The sequence below is a fragment of the Salvia hispanica genome, chromosome 2 (assembly GCF_029641045.1).
Source record: "Salvia hispanica isolate PSC_SH4W2 chromosome 2, Shi_PSC_v1, whole genome shotgun sequence".
In the NCBI taxonomy this organism is placed as follows: Eukaryota; Viridiplantae; Streptophyta; class Magnoliopsida; order Lamiales; family Lamiaceae; genus Salvia; species Salvia hispanica.
This window is the reverse complement of record NC_142693.1, coordinates 34580968-34597235: the sequence shown is the minus strand read 5'-3', so window position 1 is coordinate 34597235 and position 16268 is coordinate 34580968. Positions and strand designations below refer to the sequence as shown.

General features: G+C 34.2%; 3 protein-coding genes across 4 annotated transcripts; 1 reads left to right on the top strand and 2 right to left on the bottom strand.

Moving 5' to 3' along the window:
• Positions 1–5673: 5673 nt before the first annotated feature.
• LOC125193510 (expansin-A22-like) lies at positions 5674–6965 on the top strand. The gene is made up of 2 exons (XM_048091323.2): positions 5674–5691; positions 6208–6965. Exons 1-2 carry the CDS (start codon positions 5674–5676, stop codon positions 6856–6858), a joined length of 669 nt encoding a protein of 222 aa, XP_047947280.1. The 3' UTR covers positions 6859–6965.
• A 455-nt stretch (positions 6966–7420) lies between these two features.
• LOC125207345 (biotin carboxyl carrier protein of acetyl-CoA carboxylase 2, chloroplastic-like) lies at positions 7421–10592 on the bottom strand. Its single transcript, XM_048106680.2, has 7 exons — positions 10274–10592; positions 9265–9318; positions 9036–9169; positions 8644–8950; positions 8200–8271; positions 7877–7942; positions 7421–7617 (listed from the first exon to the last, which is right to left on the bottom strand). Exons 1-7 carry the CDS (start codon positions 10418–10420, stop codon positions 7594–7596), a joined length of 804 nt encoding a protein of 267 aa, XP_047962637.1. The 5' UTR covers positions 10421–10592; the 3' UTR covers positions 7421–7593.
• Positions 10593–11212: 620 nt separating this feature from the next.
• On the bottom strand, positions 11213–16044 carry LOC125201834 (DNA replication factor CDC6B-like). 2 transcript variants are annotated; one of them, XM_048100098.2, is made up of 17 exons: positions 15800–16044; positions 15549–15648; positions 15208–15431; positions 14803–14877; positions 14631–14734; positions 14350–14456; positions 14205–14264; positions 13519–13592; positions 13092–13142; positions 12907–12956; positions 12621–12720; positions 12381–12470; positions 12126–12191; positions 11950–12045; positions 11757–11846; positions 11586–11671; positions 11213–11504 (listed from the first exon to the last, which is right to left on the bottom strand). In XM_048100098.2, exons 1-16 carry the CDS (start codon positions 15980–15982, stop codon positions 11639–11641), a joined length of 1503 nt encoding a protein of 500 aa, XP_047956055.1. In that variant the 5' UTR covers positions 15983–16044; the 3' UTR covers positions 11213–11504; positions 11586–11638. The 2 variants fall into 2 exon arrangements, with proteins under 2 accessions (XP_047956055.1, XP_047956056.1); XM_048100099.2 differs by having other exon boundaries at positions 15208–15428.
• Between the last annotated feature and the right edge of the window lie 224 nt (positions 16045–16268).

Here is a 16268-nt window from a genome sequence, read left to right as displayed (position 1 = left end):
CCTAATACACTAACCCTAAAGTAGCGCCTCCACATCTCTACTCACTCACCTCGCCTGCCCAACGCCAACGCCTTCCTCCATTCCTCATTTAATTTCCTTCACTCTCCCCTCCAATCGTGGAACCCGCTTAACACCAGCTTTTCGCCGCCGCCGGGCACCTCCTCTTGTCCGCCGGCCACTGAACACCAATCTCCACGCCGCCGCAAGCCACAGTACCTCCAGCTTGTGCCCCTTCAACACCCACATGCTCGCTGTCGTGCTGAACACACCAGCTTCTTGCCGCCTCACCCGCCAACCCCCTCATATCCCGACTTCGGCTCTTTCCCTCTCCTTTGAATGAATCCGCTGCCGCCCTACTTCTCTCTCTGTCCTCTTCTTTTTCGTCTTCTCAACTTTCCTCCCTATCTCCTTCGCTCCGGATCCCTCATTTTCTCTCAGCCAGCCGCCGCCTTGCCACCACAGCCTCGTCTCCAGCAGCCTTGCCGCCCTCTCATCGGAGCTGTCGCTGGATTTCAAGCACCCTGTATGCTGCAATCAAAAATCAAAGTATCAGAAAATCAGTCCAAAAAATATGCAGATTCAATTAATTGTGTTTCTATATAAGTATCTTAAACTTCTTGGAGAAGCTATTTTTTCTGTATTTGATTGGACTAATTTTTAACCAATGATATTTGCTTTTTATTTGCCCAGTAGATAGTTTTTCTGCCCTGCCAAAAAAATGCCACATGGCACTTCATATACACATCTCATTTTCCCTCCAAAAAGAATATAATAGTAATTTCAACAAACTGTCACTTTTAAGTAGTATAGATGTTAAGACGTGGAACTGTATATTAATTAATTCTATCAGATTATAATAACTTAATAGTATCTGTATATATAGAGAGAGAGAGAGTTTTAGAATTAATTAACTATGAATGAGCAGTTTAAAAAATCAAAGAATTTTTCATGTATATAAATTTTTAATTTTTATACATATAAAAATTTAAATTTAAAATTACCAAATTTACTCCACTTTATTATCTATCTATTTAACACTCTAATTGCTCGTTTGGTAGCTATGTCATGTTTCGACTAGACATGATACCATAATGTGATAGTAATTATAGTTTCGATTAGTTAATTTACATATATTGGGTGTTTGGTAGATTAAGATAATTGTGAGTTATCTTATTGTAGTGTTTGGTATAATAAGTCACAAGCAAGGATTGAAATTATGATTGCCAAAATTATCCTCATTAATTTAAGTTAATTACTAAACTATCCTCATTTTGCCTTAATAATTCCTATAAAATCGTATATTTTTGTTTAAAATTAGCATCTTTTCAAGCCAAACTCCTTACAAAAATTAGCATCTTTTCATAAGCTCCTTACAAAAATTAGCATATTTTCAAGCTAAACTCCTTATCAAAAAATGTATATTTATTTTGGTATTCTATTTTTGTGAGCATTGATAATTTTGGACAAATTTTTTGAATAATCACTAATTATTTTGGACAAATTCTATATGTAAATATTTTATCAAAGTGCCAAATTTTATACGTTCAAATTTTTTGAAGTTTAAAGTGTTTGTGGATTGAACAAAATCGTATATTTTTGTTTAAAAAAAAAGCAATTGCCTTCAAGTATTACGTAATTATAAGTATAATATAATATAATAAAAATAAAGTGAGAACAATAAATTGACATCAACAAAAATCATATTATGATTTAATAGGACAATGGCGTCTTTCAACACAACAACTAAGTAAAATTGATTGGTTAGAAGTTTTGATGGGTAAAATTATATTTTGCTAAATTAACTAGGCTTCCATGATAAATAACATGGGATTTTGGATAGTTACAAATATGGTTAAAACATAAGATTTTCAGTGGGCTTTGTGCGGGCCGGATACAAAACACGGGCTACTATGTTTGGTAACATAACTATCAAACACACAAATAAACCCATATTAATCTCTTATTTAGGCGAAACATAGCTATCAAACGGCCCCTAAACATTCTTTTCTTGGATTCTGTGCGGAATGGTTTTGTCTTAGCAATGAGGGAACTAAAGGAGTATTAAATTATAACTTAAGTTAATTAGATTATAATTAAGTTATTAAATTAGTCAACTACTTTAACTGTTAATTTTAATAGAAAATTTATTTTAGACCAAAACAATATATTTGGGACTAAAAATACCAAAATAATATATTATGGATCATAAGATCAAATTTAATGTATAAGATCAAAAAGAATTTTAGGACCAATGCAGTTGTATAGTATAACGTAACAAATTAAATTTGTGTTTTATGTTTAAATGATACTCAGTGTAGATTGGGCTTATGAAGTAAGTAATTAAAATGCGTAGGTGATTGAACTATTGGTCTTATGTGAATAAACAACTTTTTTTGAGTGTTGGGCCACCAAACAATTCATTTTAAGTAAAATGTGAAAGTCATCAAGCCTACAAATATGATTATAATGTACGGAGTATGATTTATTATACAGAAGCTAACTAACTTTAGTTTTGACTTATTTATACTAGTATTAACCCACGTGCATCACAGAATATTTTTTTGTCATACTTTTTAAAATTGTTAATTGATTAATTAAAATATAAAAATATACTATATAAAATTTAAAAATAGAAAAATATATTATATAATAACAATTCAATAAATATATGCTCCTCAATTCATTTTACACTTAAAAACATAAAAAAAAACATATTTGAAATGGAATCAAGACAAATCCAATTATTTGGACAACGATGAAGAGACTATATCAATTGCTGACACTTTTAAAAAATATGTTTAAAACAATTCTTCATATGTCTCTACTAAAAATATGTAAATCATACTTTTAACAAACTAATAAATCGATAAATCATAATATTCAAAACGTCAAAATTATGACAAAACAAAATTCAAATGATAAACTACACAAAAAACATTTCATTAATTGGTTGAATTAACACTATTATATTAATGAACAATGATAGTTCTTTGAATGTTGGAACGTTTATCTTTATTTATTGCACTTTTAAACATGGCTTGTTGGAACATGAAACATCTATACTATTTTATGCTACTTTACAATTCTCAATACTGCAAATTTTCTTTTTGTAAAATATATCTAATATAATATATTTTACTCAGTATGATCACCTATAGATAAGTTAATTAGATATTCTTTATAAAATCAGTTGTATCGCAGACAATTAAGTGCTAAATCCTAATTTCAACAATAGTATTATTAATAAACCAAAATTTGGTAGCAGACTATTTTATTTTGTTTGAACAACCAGTTGTTTGATCAACTTGATTATACATATTATATAGAGGGAACATCTTTTTTAGTCCACGAACTTTGCCAAAGTATCATTTTAGGTCCGTAAACTTTGAAAATATCATTTCAGGTCCATCAACTTTGGATTAATATCATTTGAAATACTTTTTTACTATGTCTAAGTTTTTCTGGACGAAAATACCATCGATACCTTAAAGGATATATATTTTTAATAAACTTATCATATACTCATATTTTTTATAAATATTTTTACAATATATTTTTGACGAATTTTCTAAATATAATTTGACCTTCAATATTATCACTTAATTATGTGACATGCAAGTAAAATTGCTTCTTCAATTTTTATATTAAAGAATTTTAAAATTGAATAAAGAACTTTTCTTTAATAATAAAAATTTTAATAAGGATCTTTTCTTGCATGTCACTTAATTACAAAATTAAGTGATAATATTGAAGGTCAAATTATATTTTAAAAATTCATCAAAAATATATATTAAAGATATTTATAAAAAATATGAGTATAGGATAAATTTATTAAAAATATATACCCTTTAAGGTATCAAGGGTATTTTTGTCTAAAAAACTTGGAAATAGTTAAAAAGTACTCCAAATGATATTAACCCATAGTTGATGGACCTGAAATGATATTTTCAAAGTTCACGGACCTAAAATGATACTTTGGCAAAGTTCGTGGACCAAAAAAGATGTTCCCTCTATATATAACCACTTATTAATTCATCATAAGTGACAGAATATTATTTTTTGTGTCACCACTTAATATAATTATAGCGCAAGTGACAATATAAATATAAAAAAATAATAAATTGTGTAAGATGAAGATAAATATATATTATACATGTTTCGAGTTAAAGATGTTACAGTTCTTCTATCTCTAAGAATTGTAAAAAAGGTTTAGGATAAAATTCTCGAACCATATACACGCGGTATTCTAACTATTGTAATCAAAGAAAAAAATAACAATAAATGAAATGGAAATTATAATGAAAATTATAAAATAAACCGAACGATAAGTCTAGTTGAAAAAAACTCTCTTTCCGCAAGACAAATTACATCACGATTAGTGCTCTCAAATTGACGTATTATCCTCAAAGATGAAATGACTTCCTCCGAACGTATATAACATCTCAAACTCGCTAGGGACCGATGAACTTGATGGAGTTCCAAAAATTGAGCAATATAATGTTCCTAAAATATCAATAAAATGTTGGGAGCTTGAGAGAGAATGGAGAATGCTTTTGTTGGTGTGTAATTCATTTACAACTCTGCCTTTCATAGGTACAAAATTAGGATATGAGAGATCATGGAATTAAAACATCAGTATATTATAAAATTAAGAGAATATAGGTTGCAAAATTTTTTAAATGCTCCCAAAGTGCTCATTAAATATTTAAATAAATATTCATAAGAAAATTAAGAGAATATAGGTTACGAATTTTTTAAATGCTTCCAAAGTGCGCATTAATATTTAAATAAATATTCACGAGAGTTATATTTTATGGAGTAATCTAATGCACATTCTCACAACATAACACAATTGTAACATACAATTTTAAACTTTATTAGTTGTCACAATTGTAACATCCACATTAAGATAATTTATAAACATAAAGGGACAAAATTATAACTATAACGGCCACATACAAATTCCACATTATAACTATAATTACATATTTTATAAATATTCAAATTTAACCTATCACTTTTTAATATATCAAAACACGACCACACCTCGCCTTTTATATATCTATAAATTTAGAAATTTAGGTATTAATGGCAAAGATTTTTTCCTACATATTTAATTCCATTAATAGTATTAACTAAGTAGAAAGTTATAGTTGAAGCATATATGGATATTTTGTCAACATACATATTACTTAGCATACAGATGCTTTTCTTAAACTTATAAAGACTCACTATGCAGTTGCCCTTTTAAACATGACAGCATATAAAATTTCATTTTCAATAGCGATACACTATGGTATAGCATGCCTCAAATTTATTAAAATCTAAAATTTGTGGAATAATAAGATCAAGTAATTAATATATATATTCGTTACCAGATTTATTTTGGTAACACAATTAAGTGAGTAGTCAACATGATAATCTGCACAACAAACCTTTGATGATGATTATAAATAGAGTACATCAACTTGTCAAGAAACATAGAATTAACCTTTATAGCTGAAATATATATTGAGATTTGAGTTGAGATGGGTTTTCATGGAGTTATGTTGATTGGTTTAGTAGGTATTTGTGCAGTAGCTTTGGGTGTTGTTGATGGCAACAGTAGTGACGAAGCCAGTTTAGTAGGGCACGGATGGAGTCTAGCCCGTGCAACCTTCTACGGCCCTCGGGATGGCCGTGATGGAATGGGTATGCATATTCACCCTAGGCCGGGTTTTTACAATAAATAGACAAAAAAATTTAAAGGTTATGGAATAGTAGATTAGAACCTAAGACCTTTGGCCTCAAGCACAATAGCGAATCTAGCATAGGAGTAGTTTGATGGGTCAAGTGCCACTCCTCCAATTTCCCCACATATATTTTAACTTTTGATAAATTGACCCTTCTAATATTTTCAAATTTTGCTTATATATATTTGCTCCCCTGTATAGATAAATTTGGCTCCGTCCCTGCTAGACATTCATCCATTTATCACTAGGCCAAAGCACAGTCTCCATCCTTTTTTTCTTTATAGTATAATGTACTGAAATTTAAAGATTGCATCTCGGTGGACTTCAACCCAAGACATGTGGCCACTTCATATGCATATTATAAATTTTGTCATAGTATTTGAAATATAACAAGTGGTTGCTATTGAAATGTTCACATAAAAAAAAATGTGAAGATTTCCTTCTCTTCACGTATCAGATACACTTTAGCGAATAGTATTTGATAAGTACTAACAATTTCATAGGAGCGGCATGTGGATACACAAACGTATACAACCAGGGTTACGGGCAGGCGACGACGGCCCTAAGCACCGCCCTCTTCAACCACGGTGCGGCCTGCGGCACGTGCTACGAGATCATATGCGTCAACGCCCCACAAGCGTGCAAGCCCGGCAAAATCCGCGTGACGGCCACCAACTTCTGCCCGCCCAACTACACCAAAACCACGGACATATGGTGCAATCCCCCTCAAAAGCATTTCGACCTGGCCATGCCCATGTATCTCAAGATCGCCGAGTACAAGGCCGGAGTCGTCCCGATCGTCTACCGGCGCGTCAAGTGCGGGAAGACCGACGGAGTCAAGTTCCTGATGGGCGGGAACAAGTACTGGACGCTCGTCCTCGTCTACAACGTCGGAGGGGCCGGGGATGTCAAATCCGTTCGGATCAGAAGCTCGGGCGCCTCCAGGTGGACTCAGATGACTCGTAACTGGGGCCAGAATTGGCTGCTCGTTGGCCGAATCCTGCTCGGGAAGGCACTCTCTTTTGAGGTAACAACTAGTGATGGCTCTGTTGTCCAGGCGATTAATGTCGTTCCTAGCAACTGGAATTTTGGCATGACTTTTGAGGCCAAAAAAATTTTTCATTAGTATCATTTTCCACTCCTTTTTTCCCAATAAAAATTAGGTTTTTATTCTTGTTACACTTTATAATTCTTGCATTTTCGAGAAATGAATTTTTGTTATTGTTTCTTGGTGATTACTACATACTAGTACTGAGAGATGTTAAAGCCATATTTGGATATAAATGACTTGATTCTTGTAGAATAGTACTTACATGCACATTACTACTACTACAAGATTTAAATAGAATTACACAGAGTACTGTAAATGAAAGGTGGAACCAATTTCATTTAATTTACTGTATTTACTTTTTATTGTTATTCGAATGCCACATCATCTCTTATTTTACCAAAAAATACATGAGTGAGATAATTGCAAAATACACATCCTAGTGTCCTCTTAACTTATTTCCTAACCCTATTTCCAAACTTATCGAAAGCACAAAATTATTAATTTGACATAACCCAAAATTAAAATTAATTTTAAGATTAAGAAGATTCAAAGAAAATTTTGAAAGTCCAAAGTAAATTTAAAACTACTGCAGCAAAAAGATGATACTCACACTTTAGTTGACCATAAAAAAATGTGATGGATGCAAAAATACGTAATTATTGTGAAGTTTATAAATTAGCACCAGAATTTCTAAACAGCGTTACAGTAAAACAACATTGTCCTAATTTCACTGTAGTTTTCAAGAAGGCAAATAAATCTCACACTTCAGAGCTTTAATGGTTGTTCTTCATTAGAGATGAACCTGGTTCCTCATGGCTCAATTATAAATAAAGGCTGCAAAGGAAAAAAAATAATGAGAAAGAGATAGAGCAGATCCTTGGAATATGATGTTTGAGGATCACATATCTGACTTTTATCAGTAACTACTAAGTTGTGCATCATTCTATCATACGCAGCAGAAATATGATCAGGTTCGAGATCAAAGCTTCTTTAGCTTTGAACAAATAGCTTCCCACACAACCACATGCTAGAACTCTGATACGAATTTCAAAAATGGAGTTTTGAGTAAGAGTGGAGAAAGAAAATGATTTACCGTATCCAAGCTGACGGGTTTCCCATCATCTACAAGAATGTCAACCACAGTGCCAGACTGATCAGCCTGAAAAATAAACGAATAAATAGATAAAGGTACCCGAATGGCGTATAGAAAACGGAGATGAGCATATTTTCAGTGTTAAGTACTTAAATAGGCAACATGGAATCAACAATCTCAAGGAGTTTAACCGTGAGCTTTCAGAAAATCCCTCACGCTGAATCACCCAATTCAAATTTCAAATTACTTATCTAGACATGTATCCACCAATAAACAAGAATATAGAAACATGAATAAATGTTTTTCAAGAGATTGAAGCTCACCTCAATATCATTCATCAGTTTCATAGCCTCAATAATGCATAATACCTGTCCCTTTTGCACCTTATCCCCAACCTAAAATTCAGGACAAAGAAAATCAAATATACAATCATGTTGTAGTAGTTAACAACCAAGTTTCATGCATTAGATAAAAATAAAATGGCATGTGCTGTTGTTTCCTTTGCAAACCTAGATTAAAATATAGTTATATAGTTTTAAGCATAAAACTATTGGGTGTATATTGTGTGTAGCACCTCTGCAAGAGGAGATAGCTTTAGTTAGATATAAAAAATGAGAAAGTCCTCCCAGACACATACATTGAGCTCACACCAAAGTCTCTGCCTATATATATAGATGAAGAATAGACATTATTAAATGTGTACACATCTACTGTATGTAATCATATATAGATATCTTCATGTATAGATTCGTGTGTTTTATGCAAACCTTCACAAAAGGTGGTTCACCAGGAGCTGGAGAGCGATAGAAGTTTCCAGCCATAGGGCATTTAAATGGGGGATGCGATGACTTTGGTTTTGTTGGTGCAGGTGCTGAAGTGGGAGATGAAGGTGTAGAGGCCGCAGATGCTGGAGCAGGAGTGCTTGGTGGTAGTGCAGACTGGTATGTAGGAGGTGGTGTATAATAAACAGGAGCTGGAATTGATGGCTGTGGCAGTGCTTCCTTTTTCCGAATAAGGATTTCACAATCCAATTGTTTAAGTTGCAACTCCACAATATCTTTGGAATCGACAAGCCTGGCCATGTGATAAAATGGAGAAGTTATAATATAAAGAGTGAATGAGAAAATAACCAGATTCTAATGCAATTTGGTTTACATACTTGACGAGATCCGACACTTGGTTCATAAAAGTTGAAACAGAGGATGCATCTGGAGCTTCCTCTTGCTTTTCAGATTCTAGGATAGGCAGCGTCTCTAGAGCTGGAGTACCATTTGAAGCTTTTTCGACCACAGCCTAGTTGAAATGGGAAATAATCTAAGTATTGAAGAATTGGAAAGTAACGAATGACAACAGAAACTGTTTATACAAACATCATTTTTTCGTCTTACCTGACTAAGCTGAGCACAGACCTTAAAGGCATCTGATTGGGTGCGGCTACATCCCTGCAGAAAAGGAATAACTTAGAGCTTGTCGGTTATCTACAAATTAAACATCACTGTTTCTATCTTAAGTAAACCGCATTATACAATATTCCCACCAGATCTAAACTTGTTAAAAGACATGAAATACTCGGAGCAGCCCAAGTTTTTCCATCTCCAGCATAGATTTATCAATGAAATTGAACATCTAATCACTGGGGCATTAATGCATCCTATATTCAACCGCTAACTGTTTCAGTTCCAAAGCAACGGTCAGTTATTAAACTCATGTACAATATCCACGATACTCATCACCACTAAACCAAGAATTGAACTTTTCATACAAAATGTGTTCTCTGAACGAATGCTCTCAGATTTCCAACATCTTTTGAGTTTGCATACAGTCTCGAATCTTGATACATAACTTCATAAAAAGGTGTGTAAATATAGTCACCATGTAAATTTTTTCACCGGAACTAGTGGAATATCGGGAATATGCTAATCGTGGGGTGTAATAATCACTCAACGGAGCCTACTACATGAATTTACTTTGAGAATGTCTATCAATCCTGCTTCAAGAGGAACATATTGACTTGAATGCTGATGGAGACTTGTTTTCGTGTTCTCCTATTCACACGAGATCGATACATACTATTTTCATATCACATATTCAGTTCTTATAAACTTAACTGTATGCTAAAATACATCTTCTCTCAACGCAATTACACAGCAACGCTTTCTAATGTCGAAATTTCTTCGCAGATAACTATTATACACACGATAAAGCAATAACAGCGCATGATTTAAATTTCCATATGTATAACTTGCAATCAACCGCAGCGGAATCAAAAAGTTCAAATTGATAGTAATAGTTTAGCATCTCAACCAAACTAGAGCATTATTCAATCCAATCTAGAAAACTGCGTTCATGCATGATACTTGCATAAATTCACTAAACAGCTAGAGACAGCCAATTTACCTGAAACTGAGCTGTTGTGGTCAATGCAGGAGTTGATCTGGAATCAGATCGAGGAAACGAAGCAATGCAGTTCGGTCTCTGAGCCGGCTGAGATGAAGCGGCCAGCAGAGGCGAAACCTTCGGGCACGGGACGCTGAAAGACGCCATTGATGATTGTTGCTTCACCACAAAAGCAAAGGACAAATCAGAGAATTGCAATTGTAGACGTGAATGCAATGGGAAATATCGAAGAAGTAGCAAGGAGAAGAGGGCGATGAGAATGAAGTGAGACTAAATAAGAAACTACGGAGTTAATGAGAGAAGAAATGGAGGCGTTGCGCTCGAGGGTATCGGTAGAGTGAACGGCGTCGTTTTGCTTTGGCTCATTGTGGTGGTTTAACCAACGTTTTACCATCAATATTTTCGGCCCAATTAATAATCGGTGGGGACATTTATAACTTCAACAAGTTTTCTGCCTATTTCAAATTTTATATGTCACGGCTTTATTTTTTAATTTTGAATATAGTAGTCAAAATATTTAGCGTGTAAGTATTTATGACATTTTGCTCTTTTATTTTATATATTTATGATATGACAAAGATGTTATGAATATATTACAAAAAGAATACACATTCCACTAACTTCTTTTATTCATATTCATTCACATTTTCTAAAATCTTACCAACTCAAAATAGCTTTTTGCTATAATTTTATTTATATACTATTAAGTTTGATTATTATACATTAAAAACTGTAATTAAAATTATTAATTTTATGAATCATTTAAACATCAAAGTTCGAAATCAATATAGTTAAAATGAATGAATAAAATAATAAAATAAACTTTTACTTTTAGATAATTTATTAAATGATTTTATTAATATTTTTAAATGTATTAAAATCAAACTGGTATATAAAACGAAAAAAGTACCTATAGATTGGTACTCACGTAAGATATCATTTCTCAGTAAAATGTGTGTATTTCTTATAAAATCTCATAAGTACATTCTACATTTGTTTAACATTTAACACTCATTTAAATAAATAAATAAAATAAAAGTCCCGTGCGTCGCACAAGGTAATATATTGTCGAAATAATTTACAGTTTTAGACAACATTACAGTGTATGGCTTCCTTGCTTCTAGCTATTTTATCTTCTTAGCTGTGTTCATGGCCTCATTTGCTTCTCTTCAATCGTAGCAGCTGAGTATTACCAATTTAGAGCATGGAGGTGCTGCATGTGTTGTTTTGCCTATACATGATCAGAGAGGGAGAGATAAGTTATGTTAATAAAATTATGATAAATGCAACCGAAAAGTGTATTAAACTTTACCTCCTTAATTTGGTTTCATGCAGAAAATTGGCCTCATAACAACCATCAAAGGATCACTGCAGACAGTTCCGGAAGAATCGAACTCCCTGTTCCCAACATTATTGTGATCAAATATAGAGCTTGAGGAGATATAACTCACACAAACGCATGAATATAGGCATAATCGAGTACCTGCAGTGCAAAAACAATATCTGCTCCGTCAACCTTTAATGTCACTCTTCTTAGCTTATCATCTCGTGATTGTCCAAGTTTCAGAATTCCCTGCAATTTCAAATGTTTTTTTCCCATGGAATAAGAACGTGTGTAATATTCCGACAGTCATGTAGAATGTTGTGTTTGCGTGGTCGTGAATAGTATGCCTTACCTGGTCGTCCAGTACCCCGCACATACTTGAAAGCTCCAAAATGCCAACTGGAGGAATCGAAGTCGATTTACAAACATCCACATAATATTTGTTCAACTGCAGCAATATAATGAATGGAACTTAATCTCCACATTTTGAAGGCTAATATTGGTACTGAGAACTAGCGGAAAGCATACCTCTCCGAGAGTTGTGTCTTTCTTCTTCCCACCTCGAAAAAGCTTCACAGCTGAGCAGAGTATGATCTGGAGATATAGCTTCCATTAAAAAAGCAAATGGAGATTTAAAGAAAAGTGTAAATTGTTCATTACTCATAAAACTGATGATTAGTTTGAATCAAAAGCTTGGAAGAGAATTGAATTTGGTATCAAATTATTTAACTACATGATGTATGCCCTCATAAAAAACCCCACAATGTTGCAAATTTATCCTACCTGCTGATGTTGGGGCAGTGAAATAATTGTGTCTACTACTGGCGATTTATACACCTTTGACAATGCAGCAGCAACATGATCTATTCTTACCTGAAAAAGTTCCCAATCTTTAAAAAGACATAGTTGAAATCTTCAAAGTGCATATTGGAATGAAGAGAGTTTTTTCGCTACAGATTTCAAAGAACATTTTGGGCAGAATGATAAAACTAAGTAGATAATAATGTTTCTTGTGTTACTTACTTGATTGGACATCGAAACATTTTCTGCAGGTTTGTGTTGATCTTCAGTCCCATCTAATGATGATAGCATAGAGTCACCTATTAGAATTTCAATCGCACTCCTGAAAAAACACATCAAAAAGTTCTTGTTATTCAGGTTCAATGTGGACTTAAGCAACACATCGTCTTAAAAGTCAATAGTAACTTGATCCATTTTCCTAAGAACCTAATTGTGGCATCTCAGGAAACTGCTCTGGTTTGGAGTCAGTTGGACCTAACATAAAAGATGCGTATGAAAAAACATTAACCTGCACACTGCAAGAGCCTTTCTCATATCTCCAGATGCTGCGGCAACTTTCTGCAGAAATAGAAGAACACCATTCAGAATATTTTTAAGATATGTCAAACTGGCCCTTATTTACCAGTAAAGGTGCAAGAAATATGAGGAGAGAAAGAAAACCAAGTGGTCCAGAGGAAAAGAAATTGAGCTCACCCTGGCACAGAGTTCCAGTGCTTGTGGCTGGAAAACAGTGTAGGGAACTGCCTGTCAAAATTGCAGTTATGTTAGGCTGACATGATATTTATCCAAGCAAAACATAATACTATAAACTATGTGATCTCAGAGAATACTTCTATAGATGCATTGCTGATGAGATAAAGCTAAAACGTTCTTTATGTTTTTCGTATTCTTTAACCTTTCATTTCTTTCTATGTTATCCTAATTTATTTTTAGATATACTTTAAAGTTAGTAATGCAAAAAACTGATTAGTGGAATAAGGTAAACAAGAGCTTTCAATCAATTTGATCCAAGTAAGTCAACTAATGTTATAGATTTTCCTTCAGCATTCAATAGTATGTTACTCCTGTATTTATGACATCCAGTGAGGTCTTGGTAAAAGCTGGGAAATTAAAGGCTTACCCTTAGTCTTTCTTGAAGAATATTGATGATCTGATCCTTGGAGTAGGCACAAAAGGTTATGACCATAGGTTTACCTAAATTGAAAATATAATAAATCAACCAAAAGCTAGGATATTTATGACAACTTTATAGAAAGTACATATAAAAGACAGGTGAAACTGTGCTAAGAAGCATGACATAGAATACTAATGAAGAGCTCATCCAAGGATGCACATGTAAACTAAATCTGAGATGAAGTATATCCTAGGAGAATGAGGTTCTAAGAACTGAGTATGTGAGAGACCAGTTAACTGGATACACTAAATATTGCGAAAAACCCTTTACATTGCATTGACATGAAAATCCATTCGAGTACTGGGTGGATTTCGAGTAAATAACAAATTCATTTCAAATCCTTGAATTTCAAACTCCTCAAGCTTGATACAACTTTAGGATGAAAGCAAGCAACTATGAGTGTTTCAAGAATAGTTCTACAGATCAGAAAAAGGTACTCAAGCACAAGGAGAACACTTTCATCTTGTAATCTGATCAAAAAAAACATCAGTAGATCCTCATAATTACATGATGTAGGACCAGTACCTCAAAATGAGGAGTAAATTATTCCTCAGGAAAAAAAAAAAGAGATGCAGTGAAAAAGATGTAATAAGCAGATACTAGAAATGAGCTGATTCAAAACAAGTACTCACAATTTAAAGAACGTAGCTTTGGGATAAACCTGTCGGCCAAGTCAATAGCATTAGCAACCCCTGCGTACACAAGTTAAAGAGATTAAAACCAACTCTCAGGGTGAATGACCTTGAATCTTCAACCTTGTAAGGTCTTTTAACATACCTAGCAAAATACACTTGGAGAAAGGCAGTGTTGTTAGCATGAAAAGATCATGAAGCACAGCTCGATCTCTGGTAATCAAATAATCCAGCTCATCAGCTATAACCAATCTGTAACCATAATTGAAGTATTCAGTGAGTTGAGAAACAATAGAATTCATAGAACTTGAATGCATCTCCTACATAATGGCAACTAAAGATTTACTTAACCAAGAAATAAGCTGTATAAAATGGGAACTATCATGTCTTAAGCTTAAGGAACAGAAAAAGGCACATGACACTCACATCATCTTCATGCCAGGGGTCTGTTGAGAATACAAGTTCTGAAGCTGCTGCAAAGATGATGTATAACGACTACGTTTCTTCCCAGAATGGTTTTGCTCAAAAATCTATAACAGCAAGGTATCAGTACTCTGAGGTCTTGGTTTGAAATCACTCATACATAGCATCAACATACCTTGCTGAAAATATCATTCATGTTTGCAAGAGAAGTGCAATTGATGGGCAAGACATCTGGATACTGTATACATTCCTGTTCCCCACAGCAAAGAAAATGCATATAGATGATATCACTGGATTGTAGGAAAAGCATGTTGTTTATCACAAACGGAACATTTCATCTACTTAAGCTAAAATTCGGTCCTTAATCAAGATCAAAGGAAAATTTTGATTGGGGCTCCTAATTCATGAAAAAAACAATTTTAATTGGAAAGTCACATTCCATTTCAGTACTAAACATTTTACTACTTGGGAACCCAAAATTTCACATAGACATAGACATAATAGCATTAGTGAATATCATGCTATTCAAATTTTCTGTACCTGAGCAAAAAATAATTTTAGATGCAGCAGGAATGAGTACCTCATTTGCCCAATCGGCAAGCATGACTTTTACTTTTTCCATCGACAGTGTCTTCCCAGTTCCAGGGCACCCACATACATACAGACTTCCAGCCTTCTCTTCCTTGATGCATTTCTTGCAGAAATCCAGGATCCGGTTCTGCTCATTTTCGCGGCAGACAACGTTCGTCTGGGCAGTTGATACATGTAATGCCTCATTAACAGCTCTTCGTTGCGTCTCATCTACTAGCGAATAATTAACCGTGTAAGAACTAACCCATCCGAAACAAATCAGGCATAATCCCACCTGAGTCACCTCGATATATACTTATAACACATCATCTCCTAATAATTAACACTAACCTCTTGGATTCCAGTTCTGTCTCTCAACAAAATCCTCAGATAATTGCTTCTTCTGAGGTGATCCACTCAAATTCAAGGATGTTTTCAGGCATTTTCGTATCTGTCGTAATTGATGAGAATCCAAAGCAAAATTTAAGACTAACTAAACATATTAAACCTCGACAACAAGATATCACACCTCACATCGCATCAAATTACGGAATCCGGATAACTGATAAATAAATAGAGGTTTACAGGGCGAGAGAGCTCACACTAGCTGTCGGGGAGCTATGAGGGGTGCCTTCTTTGCCCAGTCGAGGAGATTTTCGCAGCGGCGATCCGATTGCAGCATCCGAATCGGATCTAAGGCGAGTTTTCCGAGGTGTAACGGCAACGATGGTCTCTGAGGTCGGATCCGATGATGGAAATTGACGGAGAGCTGCGAAGGCCGGCATATCTGTATCAGGATTGGTAGCGGAAGCTGTGTGGATGGAAAAGGGTTGAAGAAATTGAGAGAGCAGCTGTTGGGATTGAGAGTGAGGGCCAATAGTTTATATGGTGGTGTACAAATGCTTCATACGGCGGGAAGTGGGTGCAGTGGCGGGAAATAGTTGCGGGGCGGGTCTCGGGATCCGACCCGGGTTGGCTTGCTGGTATATTAGTAATTAGTTTAGTTAGATGTTATTAAATTTTGACTCATTAAGTCATTAAGATCAACCAATTTTTTTGAAACGCTAAAAT